General features: G+C 42.1%; 3 protein-coding genes and 1 non-coding gene across 4 annotated transcripts in view; 2 read left to right on the top strand and 2 right to left on the bottom strand.

Moving 5' to 3' along the window:
- Positions 1–18,307, bottom strand: part of LOC103586565 — a 52,986-nt gene extending 34,679 nt beyond the window's left edge. Inside the window, exons 1-5 of the mRNA XM_008567860.1 lie at positions 18,001–18,307; positions 17,623–17,731; positions 8,018–8,147; positions 7,745–7,861; positions 7,046–7,319 (exon numbers count right to left, since the gene is read on the bottom strand). Of these exons, the coding sequence (XP_008566082.1) occupies positions 7,046–7,319; positions 7,745–7,861; positions 8,018–8,147; positions 17,623–17,731; positions 18,001–18,307 (937 nt within the window). The remainder of the gene's footprint in view (positions 1–7,045; positions 7,320–7,744; positions 7,862–8,017; positions 8,148–17,622; positions 17,732–18,000) is intronic.
- Positions 5,134–5,586, bottom strand: LOC103586548 (histone H3.1). Its single transcript, XM_008567846.1, has one exon. It carries the CDS (start codon positions 5,584–5,586, stop codon positions 5,176–5,178), a length of 411 nt encoding a protein of 136 aa, XP_008566068.1. The 3' UTR covers positions 5,134–5,175.
- Positions 7,684–8,248, top strand: LOC103586549 (histone H2B type 1). The gene has a single exon (XM_008567847.1). It carries the CDS (start codon positions 7,752–7,754, stop codon positions 8,130–8,132), a length of 381 nt encoding a protein of 126 aa, XP_008566069.1. The 5' UTR covers positions 7,684–7,751; the 3' UTR covers positions 8,133–8,248.
- Positions 18,308–19,233: 926 nt separating the features above from the next.
- On the top strand, positions 19,234–19,305 carry TRNAM-CAU. The gene has a single exon. It is a non-coding gene; the product is annotated as a tRNA-Met (tRNA).
- The last annotated feature ends 389 nt before the right edge of the window (positions 19,306–19,694 follow it).

The following is a 19,694-nucleotide window of genomic DNA, read 5'->3' as shown; positions in this document are numbered from 1 at the left end:
TCCCTGAAGCCATTCAAATTTGCAATCCAAACAAATCTAGTTAGTTACCTGAGGGCAAACACTTTTTTATCTGTGGCCATAAAACTATTAGAGGTACCATAATTTGAATCCAAGTTCAACTAAAAACTTTTAAAGGCTTTCCCTTTTCTCCCTATTTTAGGGAAGAAAAAAGAATTTTTTCCTCAACCCTCATAAATTCTTAGTTGGAACAGACTCCTGCAAGACAAGACAGATTAACAAGAGAAAGACAAACATTATTTATTAATTTATCTTTTATATGGCTGCCCAGCACAAACATTACTTTATTAACATGTATATGGCATATATACATGGGAAACACCCAAGGAATGAGTAATTCTCAAAGAGGTGGCTTTGTTTTTTTGTTTGTTTGTTTTTGTTTTGTTTTGTTTTGTTTTTAAAAGATGACCAGTAAGGGGATCTTAACCCTTGGCTTGGTGTTGTCAGCACCACGCTCACCCAGTGAGCAAACCGGCCATCCCTATATGGGATCTGAACCTGTGGCCTTGGTGTTATCAACACCACACTCTCCCGAGTGAGCCACAGGCCAGCCCTCAAAGAGGTGGCTTTGAACTCCAGCTTATGTAGCATCTTTGAAAAGAAAAAGTAACTTTTTAGAAAAGACACAAGACAAAGGAAAAGGGACTAAGTCTTTAGGGGTGGCAATATGGGGGAAAGCAAATGGCAGATGAAAGCTAGTTTGTAAAGCCTGTCATGTAGATTCCTTTGGTGCATCTCCAGGCCCATAAGGGTGATAGTTGTCTTCAGTGGTTAACATTTGCTCCCCTGAGGTAAGAGGTGCAGGATACCTTTTGTTTTTATAAATCTGTGTCCTGCTTTCAGGCAGATAGAGGGAGTACAGAGAGTTTTCCCTGCATCTGCTCCTTCTAAATTGCCTTCAACAATCCTTATGCCAAAGAGGCATATTTTGGGGTGGCATATTTTAGTCTCACACACAATAAAAAGCTCCAGATCAACTTCAATTTTCAAGGTCTGAGTAGCACAAAACAGAAAAAAAACTGGGCCCTAATTTTTATACTGAAGCACAATTGAGACTAAAACTAAAGCAGAACCTGCTCAAATGGGAGACAGACACAAAGACTCCTGTTTAACTCCTCTCAGGGCCTTGCATCTCACTCAGAGCAAAAGCCAAATTCCTTACAGTGGCTATGTGGAAGACCAGAATACGCCATCCCAAAATATGAAAGATTGTTGAGCTGAAGGCAGTTAAGAAGCATACACAGGAAAGCTCTCTGCTGTTCCTCTATTTGCCTAAAAGCGGGACATAGATTTATAAAGATAAAAGTTATCCTGTCCCACCCAGCCCCTTTACCACGAAGAACAAAGGTTAACCACTGAAGACAACTTTCACTCTTACAGGTCTGGAAGTGCGCCAGAGGAATCTACAAGGGTACTTGAAAAAGTTCATGGAAAGATTCTGTTAAATACAAATTATGGGATGCCATTGTTTTGAACTGAGTTCCTGTACTAGGCACCAAAAGAGCAGAATAAAAATCAAAATGGAGTCACCCCTGCTAAGTTCCATATCACCAAACTTAAACAAATTTGTGGTCTGATCTTCTGAGAAATAAGGAGAGATAATAGCCAGTTTCCCAAACAGGCCAGTTTAAATCTTCAATAGGCATGATAAAGTCCTCTTTAATCCTTACAAAATAAGGATAGCCTGAAGTAACTTGAGGTTAATCAGTTATTTTTTTATTGTTCCATTTCCCTGTCCCAACCTTACAAGGAAAGTAACTTCAAAATGACCAATCTGTTTTTTGTTTTTTATTTCTGCTTTCCTCAGCCTTTTCTGTCTGTAAAACCAACCTCCTCTGTTGGGCTTATCAGAACTTATTCTATTTTACGTCAAGGAACAAAGTGTTGCCCAATTCTAGAATCGTAATAAAGCCGATTAAAATCTTTACAATTGTAATTTTACCCTTTGACAATTTGTATTATCCTTTAATTCTATTTTTCCAAGAAGTTTTCTGAAGTGCACTTGCACATAAGATTTGCTAAGCTAGCCTTCATCTGCCATTTATTTGCCTTCCCCCCCAAGATGCTGCCCTTAGAGACTCAGTCTTTTTCCTTTGTCTTCTCACTTTTCTAAAAAGTTACTTACGTTTGTTGAATATGCCATGAGGTAGAACTCAAAGTGCTGTCTCCATGTGCATGTAAAATTTAAACATGTTAATAAATTTGTATGTTCTTCTCTCGTTAATCCGTGTTTTGTTACAGGGGCCCATTTCAACAAAGAATCTACAGAAGTGTTAAAGAAAATTAGTCTCCCTCTATACCTACAAGCCCCTACATGATCTGGCTTCCTTTTGTTTCTCCAGTTTCGTCTCCTGTTGTCCTCTGCTCATTCCACATAGCCACCCTGGTAGCTACTGTTACCGGGCGACATATACAGGTTCTTGATCCATGAAAGAAGAATCTTTCGTGGAATGGCAAAAGGAAAGGAAGAAAGAGACAGAGAATTAGAACACAATAGGGCTTTATTACCAAGCAGAAGTATCTGCCAAAGTGCACAGGCATCTCCACCAGAGAGAGACACACATGCCCCCAACCTTCTCCATCCTCTCCGTCCCACTTGCAAACTCGTAATGGCCGACCTCTGCCTCTCCTGTCCCACCTAGTGCACCGACCGTGGCCGATCCTGAGTATTTATGTGCAGCCTCCCCGGGGCGCGTCCCCACTCTGCCCTACCTCATTAGCTCTCTTCCTTCTCATCTCCCTGCAGATTCCATGCAGCTTGCTTCCTCACTTTTTTCAGCTCTTTGCTGAAATATTATCTTCTGCGAGGTCTTTATTGCTCACCTTATCTAAATTTCAGCTCCCCATGACACTCCTAATTCTTGCTTTTTCTCTTTCTCATCATCTAACATGTGACATATGATATCTACGTATCTGGTTAGTCTGTTTTGTTCTCCAGATGTATTCCCAATGCAAAGGTCAACATCTTACACATTGTAAACTCTCAACAAATATATCTTGAGCAAAAAAATCTTAAAATTCGCCAATGTTAAAGAAATATTATTTGCTGGGGGAGTAATGATGACATTATAATTAGGTTTTTAAATGATACATATTGAAATATTGAGAGATGAAATGATATTTGCTTTACAATAATCAAGGCAGTGGGATGAAATGGCACAGGATAAATTGAAGCTGGATGAGAGGTACATAGATTTATTAAACCATTATCTTTTTCCATATATTCTAAAATGTCACATAAAGTTTTTAAAAAATGAAAACAATATCTGAGAAAAATTATAAATTGCTAAATAAAAGCCATGGAGAAGGACCAGCTGGGTACCCAAACAGGACTTGCACTAATCTGTACAGAAAGGGCCCCATGTGAAAACAGGAAGTTATTTTGGTCTGCCAAGACACCCAGGATAATGTCTGTTTTTCCTTGTCACATCCCTGAAAACTTGATAGTGCCAGTCACTGGAAGCAGCTCGTTGTCTCAGCATACGCTCACATTAGCCTTGCCCTGAGAAATTGCTATAAAAGCCAGGTGCTATTTGTCTCATTGCAGTGAGATAGAACAGTTGTCAAGCAAGCTAGAAAATCCTCTCTTGAAGACCAGTATATTCTCTCTGAAGGCAAAATACAGGGAAAGCCTGATTCAATTACAAGCGTTACTTCCAAAAGTTTGTGGAAAAATAGATTTAAAGATAATGTTAATCTTTCTATAGATCTTTTGAAGATCCCTCATCGATAACTACTTGTTAAACCTGAAGTCAAACAGGAGCTAATTTCAGGACTGAAATTCATGTAGCATTGAGTTTCAGCATCTGCTACCTGTTGGAAGCACCTGAGATTATTATTTTTTTCTTTTTTTTTAAAGATAACGGGTAAGGGGATCTTAACCCATGGCCTTGGTGTTATCAGCACTGCGCTCTCATGAGTGAGCCACTGGCCGGCCCTAGCACTTGAGTTTTAATAATCACTATTGCCTGGGCCCACATTCCATAGACTCCAATTAAATTATTCCTGACTGGGCCTCAGGAAAAGATATTTTTATAAAAGCTCCCCCAAGTGACTGTAACATCACATTGAGACCGCTGATTTATAATGAAATCAAACTATTTTAGGGGCTCCATGTTATGCGCACTTTCTTCAGACAATGTTTGTTATGTAAACGACCCAAGCAGTTTGCAAAGGTTCACTCGTGGTGAGAGTTCACAGGCAAGCTGCTTTTATTGATGAGACCAAAAATGACATTAAACTTGGCTCCTTAAACTAGTGTTCACAAGTATCACCCGAGGCAAACTTGGCACAATACAAATTCTTACTCTAGCCTTGGGTGAGGCCTGATAATCTATATTTTTAACAAGCTCCCAGGTACTTACTATGCTGCCAGTGGGTAGACAACCTGAGTAGCAAGAGTGTAGAAGCCACCAATTTGCTTTGGGTTGTCATCAATAAAATCATTAGATCTGGATGGAGTGCTGTAATCCTTTATTTTTTGGCAGCTGGCCAGTAAGGGGTCCATACCCTTGACCTTGGTCTACACAACATGCTCTACACAAGTGAGCTAACCGGCCAGCAAGTGCTGTAATTTTTCATGAGCCATATGACAGAAACACTAAAAGCTGCTTTATCTGTATACAGATGGGGATTGAGGAAATTACTTGGTTTCAAACGATGTCCACATATTCACACCTCCACCTTTCTCAAATGTCAATGCCAAAACCTAAGAACCTTTAGGACTAAATTGCAAAACCACGCCTCCCCTATTCACCCGAACCTAAACTTTCGTGGGTAAAAGGAAAAGCCTCTCAAGCTGTGAAGACTTCACACTTCATTACTTCTTTCAAACCGCCTAAGACGACAACCCATTCGGCCCACACCGGCTACTAAAGTCCAAGCATACCTCAAAACTCCCAGCTAATGAGAAAAGTATGCTTTAAAAGCTTGTGATCTAGCAGTTCCAGGACACTGCCAGAGTTAATCAAGCAAGTTCACACGGCTACACATAAAGCAGACCCTCAACTGAATGTCTCAAATTCAAAACGTTTCTGGAAAACTACACAGTTGTCTAAGGTAATTTACCATGTAATCGACTGGGCAATTACAGCTGCTTTAGCGAGGAAGTAGGTGGCTCTTAGAAGAGCCTTTGTGTTGGATTTAACAGAGAATGCCTTACGCCCTTTCCCCACGGATGCGGCGAGCGAGCTGGATGTCCTTGGGCATGATGGTGACGCGCTTGGCGTGGATGGCACACAGGTTGGTGTCCTCAAACAGCCCCACCAGGTAGGCCTCGCAGGCCTCCTGCAGCGCCATCACGGCCGAGCTCTGGAAGCGCAGGTCGGTCTTGAAGTCCTGCGCGATCTCGCGCACCAGGCGCTGGAACGGCAGCTTGCGGATCAGCAGCTCGGTGGACTTCTGGTAGCGGCGGATCTCGCGCAGGGCCACGGTGCCGGGCCGGTAGCGGTGGGGCTTCTTGACGCCGCCGGTGGCCGGCGCGCTCTTGCGGGCTGCCTTGGTGGCGAGCTGCTTGCGGGGCGCCTTGCCGCCGGTGGACTTGCGAGCCGTCTGCTTTGTACGGGCCATCTCCAAGTTAAACCACAGGGAATTGGCAAATAAGTCAAGAGAGACTTGCCTTTATATATCCTCAGAAACATCCTGATTGGCCTTGCTGCTTTTCAAATGCCCCGCGCAATGAAACCATTGGCTGAAGAGTCAACGACGAGATTTGTGAATTACTGGAGATTCTGATTGGATGAATTACTCCGACTTCCAATTTCCTCTTTGCTATAGTCTGCGATGCACGAGAGTTAATTTTCTAAAGATTTAATTCCGCGCTTCTCAAACTTTAATGTCCATAAAGAACCACTTGAAGATCTGGAAATATACTAATTGTGATCCAGTAGATGTGTGGTGGGGCCGGAGATTCTGAGGACACCGCGTTGAGAATAGATTTTACAATACTTGTATTTTTTGTTTTTTGTTTTTTTTCCAAGTCCTCGGACTGCCACTTCCTAACTCCATTCTGAAACCTTTTACTTATGATAGGATTTCTGGGTGGAGTACCTTGGGACATCACGGGGAAAGCCCCTGGCCGTAAAAGACAGGCACACAACAAGGCTCAACAAATGTTCATTGACTTCTGTATGTTCAGAGCTCAAATGACATTTTGCTTCGGTTCGGAATTTGAAATGCCCCGGCTAAAGAGAAATATCGCATGTTCTCACTTATTGTGGGAACAAACAAACAAATAAATAAACCAACAAGGGGAAGAAAACACAACAGTCATAACAATTTCTTGAACTTGTGAACAGATATGTTGAGGGGGGGAGGCGGGAGAGGAAGGGAGAAAAAGGAAGAATTGGTAAAGGGACACGAAAATCAGCTGCACTGTATATTGATGTTAAAATTTAGAAAATAAAAGTAAAAAATAAAACTGAGTAACTGACCTGGCTGATTTTAGTTTTAACAATGATCCTATTGCCTTGCCATTTTCACTGGGTCCTAATGACATTCCAGGGTACCAGAGTAACTTGTTTTCCCTAAAGCCCCCTAGTTCTTTACTGTTGGTTTGACCTAGTGAACACTGGTGAAGGTGCACTGGAGTGAACCTGTCCATCTAAACACTATAAGGTTTTGTAAACGCTGCTAAAGCTTGCTAACTCCCAACTATGCTAAAGTACTTACTCCAGATATTAAATATTTTTTGTTTGTGTTTTTTTTGGTACTAATTTTCCTAGACCACATTCAAGCAAAGGACGCCTAAATAACAGTATAGTAGTGACCTGAAAAAATTGAAGACCTACAACTGTCTTTAAGTCGCACAGAATGTAAAATCATGACTCTTACAATCAGTTGCAAGCTTTTTATGTGAAAATGTGAATGGGTCTTAAAAGAGCCTTTGCATAAAAAGACAGTAACTACACACTAACATCTCGATTGCTTCACTTTCCCTTGGCCTTGTGGTGACTCTCGGTCTTCTTGGGCAGCAGCACGGCCTGGATGTTGGGCAGGACGCCGTCCTGAGCGATGGTGACTTATTTACCCAGTAGCTTGTTGAGCTCCTCGTCGTTGCGGATGGCCAGCTGCAGGGGGCGCGAGATGATGCGCGTCTTCTTGTTGTCGCGGGCCGCGTTGCCCGCCAGCTCCAGGATCTCGGCGGTCAGATACTCCAGCACCGCCGCCAGGTACACGGGCGCGCCGGCTCCGACCCGCTCGGCGTAGTTGCCCTTGCGGAGCAGGCGGTGCACACGGCCCACGGGGAACTGCAGCCCGGCCCGGGAAGAGCGGATCTTGGCCTTGGCGCGAGCCTTGCCCCCCTGCTTTCCGCGTCGACATAATGACGTATCGAAATGAATATTCAGAAAAACCAGATTGATTCTGGCAAGGTGCAAGCAGCTAGGCAGTTATACTCTGCAGGAGTTTGATAAAATACCCTAAGCGATTGGCTGAACACAAATTTCAGCCAATCAAAAAGTAGGGCTGGAGTACGGGGGGCGGGGGGGAAGACCTCTTCTAATTTAAATAGTGGCTATAGTTGAAAGGTCAAGTTATTTAAGGTTGAGCTAGGGAAGAGCCAATGAGAGTTCGGAATCAAGAAATAGCCTATCAGGTAGTAGATACTGAAGAACCAATCAGAAATCAGAACTTGCCATCCCTAATTTGCATGTAGATCGCATAAATACTAAGTTCATTTGTTCTCTTAAGAGCATTGTTTCCCATCATTTGGAACTGATATCTTTGCCTTCAATATGCCGGAACCAGCCAAGTCAGCTCCGGCCCCGAAGAAAGGCTCGAAGAAGGCGGTGACCAAGGCGCAGAAGAAGGACGGCAAGAAGCGCAAGCGCAGCCGCAAGGAGAGCTACTCCGTGTACGTGTACAAGGTGCTGAAGCAGGTCCACCCCGACACCGGCATCTCGTCCAAGGCCATGGGCATCATGAACTCCTTCGTGAACGACATCTTCGAGCGCATCGCGGGGGAGGCGTCGCGGCTGGCGCATTACAACAAGCGCTCGACCATCACGTCCAGGGAGATCCAGACGGCCGTGCGCCTGCTGCTGCCCGGGGAGCTGGCCAAGCACGCCGTGTCCGAGGGCACCAAGGCCGTCACCAAGTACACCAGCTCCAAGTAAATAGATCGAGAGGTACTGCTAAACCCAAAGGCTCTTTTAAGAGCCACCCACGTGGTCCTTTGAAGATCTGTAACTCTTTAGACTTACTGAATAAAAAGACTAGGTCTTTATCAAAATGTCGCGATATATTGCTTCTTACCCTATAGTTTGTGATGTCCGTAACTGCATCACGCACCTTCCCCTGGCTATTCTGAATGGCTTGTTCTAGGTAGAGTTCACCTAGAAACAGCTCCATACTTCCTCCTCCACACTACTACCTCGAGAGATTTTGTTTTCCTTTACATTTTTTTCATAATCCCATTCATTTGGTCAAAGTCTGGAGTTGTAAATCGTCCTAAATCTAAACAAAAATTAAGGATTACCGAGAAAGCGAAACTACGTTTTGTAATTTGCTGCTGTTAGCTTGCGAATGGCTCCAGCAGCACCTGATGGCGCAACATCACCTTTGTTGGTTGCATTTACAAACCACGTCATACATTCAGATATTCTCCCCGTTGTTTCGAGTCCACTAACGTCTCTACGAATTTCTTATTTATCAGTTTATCCTTTTTGGATTATTTCACGTAGCTATAATTATTTCTTGGCAAGATCAGAAATTTCTATCGTCCGCTAGAGTTTTCTAGCCAGGTGAACGTACTGAGGTTTCAGATAACAAGCAAGAGGACAGCATGAGGGGAAAGAAAGAAGTGAAAGTTTCCCAGTGATTTTCTTGGAGTGGGGGTTGGGCGTGTGTGAATATGGGGACCTGCTTCTTTCAGCCTCTTCATTTTTAGGCTCCAAGGGCTCTCAGAATTTCCTGAGTCCTAGAACGACCTTGTCCGTGTGTACTTCATTCCCTGAAATTTCATTTTGAGAGAAGAGGGTTTCAAGGAATTCACATTTGTGTGATCATCCATAGCATACGCTAAGTCACTGATTTCACCCCCTGTGAAATGGAATATACGGTTTTACAGGTGAATTACCCGAGGAATTAGGGATCTGAATCCCATCTACCTGATTCTAAGGACTATTTCCAAACTATTAAGTGACTTTTTCTCAAGCAGGAGGTTAGTTAGTTTCACTCATAGAAATGAAATTTAGGATAAATGGAATTAAGGGAAAAGTAAAACTAGTCAGGAGACAACATATATTCTTTGTTACACGGCAAAGTCCTACAACAGCAAAACTTCTTTAAAAAAGAAAATATATATATATAGCGACCTTTGGAGCCTAAAGATCACTTGGCAGCAAGTTTAACTTTTCTGAGCACTGTGTTGTGGAAGGGAAACCATGGGCACTAACAATGTAAACCTGAGCTCCAAAATCTCATTTTCTATTTACTAGCTACAGGTCTTTATCTGCAAATGCCTATATAGCAGATTACTGTTAACATTAAGTTACCCATTTTGTAAGGGGGCTTGTGAAGAAAAATTCCCCAAGCTCCATATGTAATTAAGGCATTCATTTCTTGCTCTCCAAAGCTAATTTTAAATATATTTTAAAACAATGTATTTGTGAAATGAAATATTTAAGCATGGTTTAAGGGGGAAAAAATCCCTTAGGATGTGATACAGTTTGAATTCTGAATTTGGACAATTTATTTAATCCCTCTGTGAGCATTTCCTTACCATTAAACGTAGTAACTACCACATGACGTTGCTGGGGTAACTGATAAAAGAACACAGTAAAGCACTTAAGATGATGCTCCCAACAGTGTGAGCTGTGGCTAAAGCCTCTGCTTGAAGCGATGGGGAAGGCACCTTTGTCCTGCCCACATTGGAAGTTCAGAATTCTGAGGCCTTGAACCTGGCAGAAGTTTGCCAATCCTACTAGCTTTTGATGCCAGTTAGGGTTCCTTGTCTGGCAGTGTAAACAAGAACTTTCTAATAGTCCAGTGCTCTCTTTAGAACCATTTCTTTCCTCTGGCTTGTTCTGAGGACATCCTAGATCCTGTGGCTGTTGGACTTTCCTGCCTTTGCTTTCCGGTTCAAGCAGCACATGTCATATTTTCCAGGAACCTTCCCATGCCCTGACTAGAACTATGGGTACCTCCTTCAATAGTCAGATGCATTGGGCTGTAAGGAAAGAAACCTAGAAACTCAAATAAAAATTGCTCAGTAATTTTTAAATTTTTTTCTCCCCGTGCTTTCTGCCCATTTTGCTAACCCGCCAACATTTATTTTCTCCCCATTATTTAACGTTTCCCTCATACCTCCAAACTGGAACCATTTTTTTTAGATGGACTTCTGCAACTTGATAAGTATGCTTTTTAACTGGAACATAGGAAATTAGCTGCCTAATTAGGGCCAAACTGGCCTGAATCCATTCTATTCCTGAGTCACTGGTCACTTCAAAGGAAACTAATTCATGTAAATTCCTTTGCTTAAAAAGCTGAAGAATACAACCTAACCCCCAAAGTAGAGGTAACATTATCTTTAGGCTGTGATTCAAGTAGCTGCTACCTCTGTATTTGTCATTCCTATAGTAAATCATTCCTGAAATCTACAAAAAAGAGGGTTACTACCTCTCATCTACCCTCAGCAGTGTATATATTGATGGTTTTCAGGACACGCTACCCCCAAATATGGCACCTTGACATAGTGAATATTTTAAGGTGAAGGAATTTGAGAAACAGCATGTGCAGGAAGATCCCCTTGACCTTTCCCAATTCCTCTCCCCTACAGCACATCATAAGACCCTCAAGTGAGACCCGTGGAGGCTGAGAGGAATCTGAACCAAGAGGCCTTGCTAGGTTTCCCCTCATTCATTACCCTTAGCTCATTCTCTTCTTTTTGTCCTACTGCATTTCTCTACCATGACTCTCCACTCTTCATCACCTTTGTTAATCTGTCTTTTGTTACAGGGGCCCCAGCCAATGAACCTAAGATAGGTAAAAGGAAAAGATAAGTATTCTCCCTTACAGCATACACTAGTTGTGGGTTTGTGTCTGTGTTCTGTGTGTTTGTCTATCTTTCTAGGGTAGAGAAGCAGGCATAACAATGAAAAGAGCCAGAGAAGGTGAGAGCATGGTGTTACAACACCAAGGTCAAGGGTTTGGACCTCCTTACCAGCCAGCCTCTCAAAAAAAAAAAGAAAGAAAGAAAGAAAGAAAAAGAAAAGAGCCAGAGAAAAACAATCATAGAATGAAAATGTTTGAGAAGTATAGTAGTTTTCTAGGGCTGCCATAACACAGTATCATAGACTGGGTAGCTTAAACAAATTTATGTTCTTACAATCCTGAAAGCTAGAAATTAAATATCAAATTTGTGAGCAGGTTTGATTTTTTCTGGGGCCTCTCTCCTTGGCTTGTAGATGGCCATCTTCTCCCTGAGTCTCACATGGTCTTTTCTCTGTGTGTGTCTGTGTCCTAATCTCCTCTTATAGAGACATCTCACATTGGATAAGGACCCACCCCGATAACTTCATTTTACATCTTTAAAAACCCTATCTGCAAATACACTTACGTTTTCAGGTTCTAGGTGTTAGAACTATTTCAACATAAAAAGGGGGCAAGAGGGGAACAATTCAACCCATAACAAGAAGTATGGCAATTAGGCTTCTAAATACTACATTAACCAAGTATCCCACAGGCACCTCAAACTCAGCAGGACCTAGAATGTCCTCATTATACTCCCCAGCTATGCTTACTCATCCAGGTGCAAAATGTAGTCCCCATCCTAGGTTACTATCTTTCCTTTTTTGCATATATTTAATAATATACACAGTCATATTAATTCTAACTTCTAATTTTAATATTGTTCATATTTTTGTTTACTTTAGCTAAAAACTAAAAATATAAATGTTGAAGCCTAGGAGTTTGGCTAAAAGTAGGTTTTATCCATAAAGAAATAGTATGTAGCTGTTAAAAATAATGTTGTAGAAAAAATAAACAAACATAAAATATGCTTATGGGCTAGTCTGAGGGAAAAGCAATTTTTCAAATAGTGTATTCTCATTTATATACATTATATTATATTACACACATATGCACACATAATGTAGTCATAGGAAAAACAAAAACAAAGAAAATAACAACTAGAAGGATCAATGCCAAAACACTACAGTGCTGCTACATTTTTTTGGGTGAAAGAACCAACTCCTCTTAAAACTTTTTCTATTTGGTTCTCTCTAAAACTCCCAATGGTGTGGTTAAGAAACAGGAAGTTGTCCCTCAGACCCTTTTATCTCCAAGTTTCTTTGTCCTATGTTAACAAAATTAAAAGTAATTAACTCAACAAATAATTATTGAGCACTAACTATATACCAGGTAATGCTAGGCCGTTGGTATAAAAAAAAATGAATAAGATATTTTTAAGGTATAAAAATAATAAGATATTTTAAAGATATAATTCCTTACTAAGAAAATTGAAAAATAAGGCAAGAGAAAAATATCCTAGCATAAAACAAAAAAACTGAGAATTATTTGTAAACTACTTAGTAAGTTATGTGACTCTAAGTGTATGTTGTTGTTTATAAAATAATTGGACAGTGACCTCAAAGAAGATCAAATGGGAAATTTAAGGAAAATATGCAATGTGATTGTAAAGGCCAGAAAAGTGTAAGGAATTTTTAAGGCAAGAAATGGACAGAATTCAGGGTCACAATTACCTCTGGTGGGGTAGCAGGAGGATGAGATTAGGTCAAAGCAATTATTGGTAATATTTGTTATACCTGGTTGGTAATTGGGCCAGCCTGTGGCTCACTCGGTAGAGTGCGGTGCTGATAACACCAAGGCCATGGGTTCGGATCCTATGTAGGGATGGCCGGTTTGCTCACTGGCTGAGCGTGGTACTGACAACACCAAGCCAAGGGTTGAGATCCCCTTACCGGTCATCTTTAAAAAAAAAAAAAAAAAAAGATACCTGGTTGGTAATTGGGTTCAAGCATGGTCATCATATTATCTTTACAACTTGTACATGTATTTAATATATTCTTCTATATGTATCTAGAATATGAATAAATAATAACATTCAAAGTGGAAAAGTCACTTCACCTTCCACAAAAAAGACAGACTCCCTCCCATGAGCTATTAAATGTTGCTTGTATTGGAAATTTGGTTAAAAGAAAAAAATTTTTTTAATTTAAAAAAAAAAACCACCCCTTATAACCCAATAGTCTGTAGATACCCAGAAAAGACAAGTAGGGCACTTTGCAATTGTAAATTCATTTAGATTTGTATTCATTTCATTCATTTTCACTCATCCAGGAACTTGTTCAGATAAATTAAACACATAATTTAAATACAATATGCTCAGTGCAACAACTGTTTCTTGTCAAAGATTAGAGAATTGTTCCATAATCAGAACCAATGGAGGGAAGGGCAGATTTTGCGTGGCTCCCTGTTATCCAGAGTAAATTCCAGATTCCTGTCATTGCCTTAACAGGCCTCCAAAACCTTACACCAAGCCTCGTATCCAATGCATCAGCTATCACTCCTGATACTAACTTGAATTATACTCTCTTCTGACATCCCATATAGTATTCCATTTCTGTTTCGCTTTTTATGGGGGTATGTTTTGACTCTCTAAATAGACTGCAGGCCTTTCAAGGGCAGTTAAAATAAAGCGCAGGGGGTGGGGGTGGAGTTTGCAATGTTAACACGGCGTGGTCACAGACAGCCTTAGTGAGAGGATATTGGAATACAAACCTGAGGGAAGTTAGGGAGCAATACCTACAGACATCTGGAAGCTGAGCAGACGAAGCAGAGGAAACCGTCACTACATAGTCCCCGAGAGAGAGATGTACTTCAAGAAAGTTCGAGGGGCTAGTGGAGCTGGGCTTAAAAAGGAGCGGAAGAATAGCTGGATTTGAGGCCCAAAACATAACAATGACCAGAGAGTCGGGCCTTGTAGGCCACTGAAAGAATTGGGTTTTACTTTGAGTGAAATGAGAGCCTTTGGAGGGTTTTCAGCAGAATGACCTGATCTGATTTGCCCTTTATTGCAATCCTTCTGGCTGCTGTGGAACCAGGTGATGAGGGTCTGGCAGTAATGAAGGTAAGAAATGGCAAGGAAGTGACCAGAGTGTTAGCAGTAGTAGGAATAAGAAATGGTTGAATTCTGTTTGTGTTTTCAAGGTAGAGCTGTTGACTTATTGATGGATTGGATGTAGGGTGTGAAAGAAAAAGGACAAAAAAATTACTCCAAATGAAAGGGTAGATTTATCAGTCACCAATTTCAAGATGAGAGGAGCTGTCTTTGCAGAGGTAATATTAGAAATTCTGGGCTGGCCAGCTGCTCAGATGGTTAGAGCATGGTGCTGACAACATCAAGGTCTGGGGTTTGATCCCTGTGCCAGCCAGCCACAAAACAAAACAAAACAAAAAAATTCTGTTTGAGGCCTGTTTAAGTTGGAAGTGGATATTAATTGGACTTTCAAGTAGAAATGTCAAGTTGGTAGCAGAGTCTCTGAGTCTCGAGTTCAAGGAACATCTGTGAGCTGGTGATTTAATTTCCGTATCACCAACATATAGGCAGTATCTCCACTGCAATAAGGAAACATCAGTTCAACAGAATCAGACAGAGATTTTTGTTCTTGTTGTCAAGATTTATCTCAGAGCGATTAGGAGCAGCTGAGCTAAGAAAAGAGAAAATGCAGCATCAGACATAGGACTCTTTAAAGCTGAGTTCCACAAATAAGCTTCAGGAAGCCTGAGAACTCCCTGAAATTGCATGTAAAATATTTGAGCAGAGTAGGTGCCTTTTGGAGAGGGTATGTATATTTATTACTGGATCCCCAAAATGATGTCCCCATGGCTCTAACTTTAATAGATTATTTGAGTGAGAATTTCAATTTTATTGTATACTTTTATTACTTGAGGGTATTTTTCCACATCTGTAAAATAAAGATAATATTTATTCTGTTTGTTCTGAGAATTACAGGAGAAAGGGAGAATTACTGGAGAAAGTACTTGTAAAAGTGTAAGTTATGAATCCACATGTCATGAACACAGAACAAACACTTCTTATTTCTCTGTTAGTGCTAAGTTCTTGAACTGCTTCTGTTCATTATCAACTCTCTTTTCTAAGAGACTTTATCTGATCTGTGGCTTTTTTACTCTCATGCAGTTATACTCTGACAACTCTCAGTTGTTTCCAGCCCAGACCTCTTCCCTAAACTCCAGATTCATATCCAACTGCATATTTCATATCTTCCTCTTAGATATGTAACAGGCACCTCAAACTTTGGATGTCCAAAACTAAGCCTGTAATTCTCTCTAAAACGTGTTTCTTCCATATTCTTCCCAATTTTAGCAATTGCTATATCTCCATCCCAGTTGCTGTGGCTAAAATCACTGGAATCATCCATGAATTTTCTCTCTTATGCCCTACATTCGCTAGTTCAGGAAAAACTATCAACCCTGCCTTCAAAATGTATACAGAACGCAACCACTTTTCACAGCCTCCTCCATTAACACACGGGTCCAAGCTACCGTAATCTCTCAACTGTGTGATTATAGTAGCTTCCTTATAACTGGTCTGGCTCCTACCCTGGCCCCATCACAGTATATTCCCCATCAGGCATTCACATAGACCATTCATTTTTATTTATTAATTTTTTTTAAAGATGACCAGTAAGGGGATCTTAACCCTTGACTTGGTGTTGTCAGGACCATGCTCTCCCAAGTGAGCCACGGGTTGGCCCTTACGTAGACCATTTAAAAATACAGACCAGAGGCCGGCCCGGTGGCGCACTGCTACAGTGCGCCGTTTGAGAGCGCAGCAGTGCTCCCGCCGAGGGTTCGGATCCCACATACAGACCGGTTCCCGCTCACTGGCTGAGCGAGGTGCGGACGCAACACCGAGGGTTGCGATCTCGTTGCCGGTCAGGTCCGGTACGGGCGCGACACTGAGGGTTGCGATCCGTTGCCGGACACGAAAAAAGACAAAAAGGAAAGATAAAAGTCAAAGTAGTTACATTGTACTACAAAACCATGTAGGAACTACTGGCCTCCATTTGCCTCTAAGACCTTATCTCCTTTCCTTTCCCACCCTTCCTCTGACCAGCCACAATACCTACTTGCTACCTCCAGGCCTTCCTATTTGGTGTTCTATTTGGAATACTCCTTCACTTTTTCAATATCTTTTTTTCCTCAACCATTACTTATCAGTAAAGTTTCCATCATCATATAATTTAAAATATCACCTCCACCCTCTGCACATTATGTCTTTTCCTGCTTCAGTGATCTTCATAGCACTTAGCACCATCTAACACACCGTTTTATTTATTTTGCTTGCGTGCCACACCCAGTACACTCCATGAATATAGAAACAGTGTTTTGTTCAGTCATTCACTGATGTAATTCCCAGACCATAGAACAGTGCCTGGCACATGCTATGTGCTCGATTTTTTTGTTTGTTAAATTAACATTCTCATACGTTTTTCTCCTCAGTCCAGTGCCTTAGCTCTGATAACATCTGTTTGTTTATGCACGAGTCCATATCTCTAAAAAAGATGACATTCAAAATAACTCCATTGATTTTTCCAGTTTGAAAGTATCACCCTGATTACTTGCTGACCACAAGGAGAAAAACTTTATTTTTCAATGGAACTATCATCCTAAACAGGCGATTGATCATCTTGAATTTAGATAAACCAGACATAATGTGCCCCTGATGTGGTGCAATTGTATGTACATATTATCTATAAACTGTTCCTGACAAGAACATTAACCTGATTTCAATTAAGTCTATGGAAATCACTTCACTTTACATGGCGTGTAGAGTATAGAAGCCAAGTAAAATGGCCCCATCCGGAAAAAAAAAAAACCAAAGAACATTCTATAGATCTGATCTCCAGCAAATCAATGTCAAAAAAAAAAAAACGAGGAAAGAGGCGGACGGAGGAGACTGTCTTCGATTAAGACTTGAGACAGAACCAAAAGCTGATTTAATATTTTCTCAACAAACCACATCTGCTATTGAAGAATATTTGTAATGTACTTAATATGGGCTAAGATCTTAGGAAATTCGAGTAGCCGTGTGATTATGTCGGAGTTCTTTTGTTTTGCTTAATTAGTGTCTACTTTGGGGTGAAATGTCCTGATGCCTGCATGCACTTTTAAATAATGCTGTCATCGCTATTTGTTAATTATTTAATTTAGATGTCTACCCATTGTTTAATTTAGATGTTTCTATGCAACACATGAAGTTAATCAAGCAATATCCTTTCTACTTTTTTGTCTTAATGCTTCCGTAGTAAGTTAGAAATACATTAGTCTATGCGGCATACTAGCCAGCTCATCTCGTTCGTGTTTATTAGCTCCTCTTCCATAGCTTTTTGTACGCCAGGTTTACTTCACATGGGAAAGGCAGAGCGGACGCGGTGCCTCTGGACGTAGGCCCGCGCTCCTGCCCAGTGAGGACGGCTCGTTACGCTAATTGGCCTTTGTTCCAGGGCTTCCCTTCCCGCCGCCGGGGCGCGGGCTTTCTTTGTTCCTCGCCCTCCCCGCCATCTTGAGCACCATCAGGCAGAGCAAGATCGCCCCGCGCTCTCGGGCAGCGAACCCGACCTTTCGGAAGTACCCAAAGTCGTGCGTTCTTGAAGGAAGCGTTCGGGGCGGATGTGCACCCACACCAGCTGCCTTACTGCCACCTTGAACGTTAGGGTGCCCGGGAAAGCTTGTACAGTAGCAGAGACAAGTGAGTTACCATAAAGCAAAAAGTAAAGCATAACATTCGCTGTACCTGGGTGTCAAAACACTAGATTCAAGCCGAGAAATATTACCTGAACTTTTCAGCGCAGTCACTACACGCCTTAAGAAACACCGGCCTAAAAAATTCAGCAGCAACGCAAAACATGGCAGCTCTTTTACGGAAAAATGTGGGCGGCCCTGAAAAGGGCCTTTGAGAAATGGAGTTCGTGGAGAGCCTCAAGTAGTCAGCTTAGCCGCCGAAGCCATAGAGGGTGCGTCCCTGGCGCTTGAGCGCGTAGACCACGTCCATGGCGGTAACAGTCTTGCGCTTGGCGTGCTCCGTGTAGGTGACGGCGTCGCGGATCACGTTCTCCAGGAACACCTTGAGGACCCCGCGGGTCTCCTCGTAGATGAGGCCGGAGATGCGCTTGACGCCGCCGCGGCGGGCCAGGCGCCGAATGGCGGGTTTAGTGATACCCTGGATGTTGTCGCGCAGGACCTTGCGGTGGCGTTTAGCGCCTCCCTTCCCCAAGCCCTTTCCACCTTTCCCACGTCCAGACATAGCTAATCAGCAGCACTAGCTTCAGCAAAGTGAAGCTTGAGCAGGGCAGCACTTCCTTTATATGCATGGTTATCGGACCTAATTGGAGACTGAACACGCGCAAGCGGGAACTTCCGTTTGGCCCGCTGGTCCGACCCCTCCAGGCCCAGCTCAAGATGACGTCACCAAGGCTCTCTCGGGTCCCCGCCCACCAACCTCGCTCTTTGCAGAGGCGTTCCCTGAAAGTCCTGCATTTCCAAACGGGAATTTTCGGGCCGTTTTAGCAACTACGTCAGAGTAAAGAAATTAACATTTTTCAATGATTACCATTTGCTGCTTGGGACGCTGTAGGACGATTGCACAGGAGGTTGGCCCACACTACAGGAACTGCAGCAACCCCCGTTGAGTGCGAGTCCAGCTTTGTCCCCACGTTTACAGTGCCTCCGGAATTGCCGCTCTGTAGCACAGCCCCACCAGACCCAACCTCCCCTGCGGAAGAGTCTGAAAACTGCAACATTTCACCCTCTCCAGCACCAAGCCGAGGGAAATCTGACAAAAAAGGTTTTCTTCTCTAAGGCAAATACGTGGTTGGTGATTCCGTGGTAGAATTATCGCCCACCCGCCGCGCGGAGGTTACATTCCGGATTGTTTTCTCTCAAGCTTGTAATTCACATTTAAATATCTAGCCACCTCTCACATCTGCATCCAGTAATTTACTGGTTTATAAATGTTTACTTCTCTATTACTAGTTTTGTTTTCTCTTTGATTCTGGTAGCAACATTATTCCGAAGAGAATTAGCAACTCGTAGGAACCAAGGTATTAAGATAAATAGGCGATTTACCGCAAGGTGTTTCTTTTTGTTGTTTTTCCTTTTGAAATGTGAGAGTATGAGCACAACGCTTTAAACAGAGTTAAAGAAGTTATTAGGTGACAGGTTTTAGTGGCCAGCAGAGTGGCGCAGCGGAAGCGTGCTGGGCCCATAACCCAGAGGTCGATGGATCGAAACCATCCTCTGCTACAATTTTTGTTCCCTTTAGTTAAAATTCTGGAGCTCAGTTTCGAAATAAGGTAAGAAAATAAAATGAACCCAACCTTTTTTTATTATTCCTCCAGATTTAAAACTATTTCTGGAAAATAAACGTGATATAGCTTACGATCTCTTCGAATATCTTTCACGGACACCTAATTATTAACTCTCGTGTTACTGCTTCTCATAATAAACCTAATTTATAATAAACCATAATAAACAGATTTCTTCTGTTGCCAAAGAGGCAGCACCACTGTTGTCAGCCAGTTATTCTGTTCCAATCACCTCCCCCTTACCTGTTGATAAAGGAGAACTCTCCCACCCTAAATAGTATGATGTCTGAACACATGACACCTGACACTGGATATAGATAAGATTGA

This window comes from Galeopterus variegatus, unplaced genomic scaffold, assembly GCF_000696425.1.
Source record: "Galeopterus variegatus unplaced genomic scaffold, G_variegatus-3.0.2 Scaffold351, whole genome shotgun sequence".
NCBI lineage: Eukaryota > Metazoa > Chordata > Mammalia > Dermoptera > Cynocephalidae > Galeopterus > Galeopterus variegatus.
The sequence above is the reverse complement of the archived record's forward strand: the minus strand, read 5'-3'. Positions and strand labels throughout refer to the sequence as shown.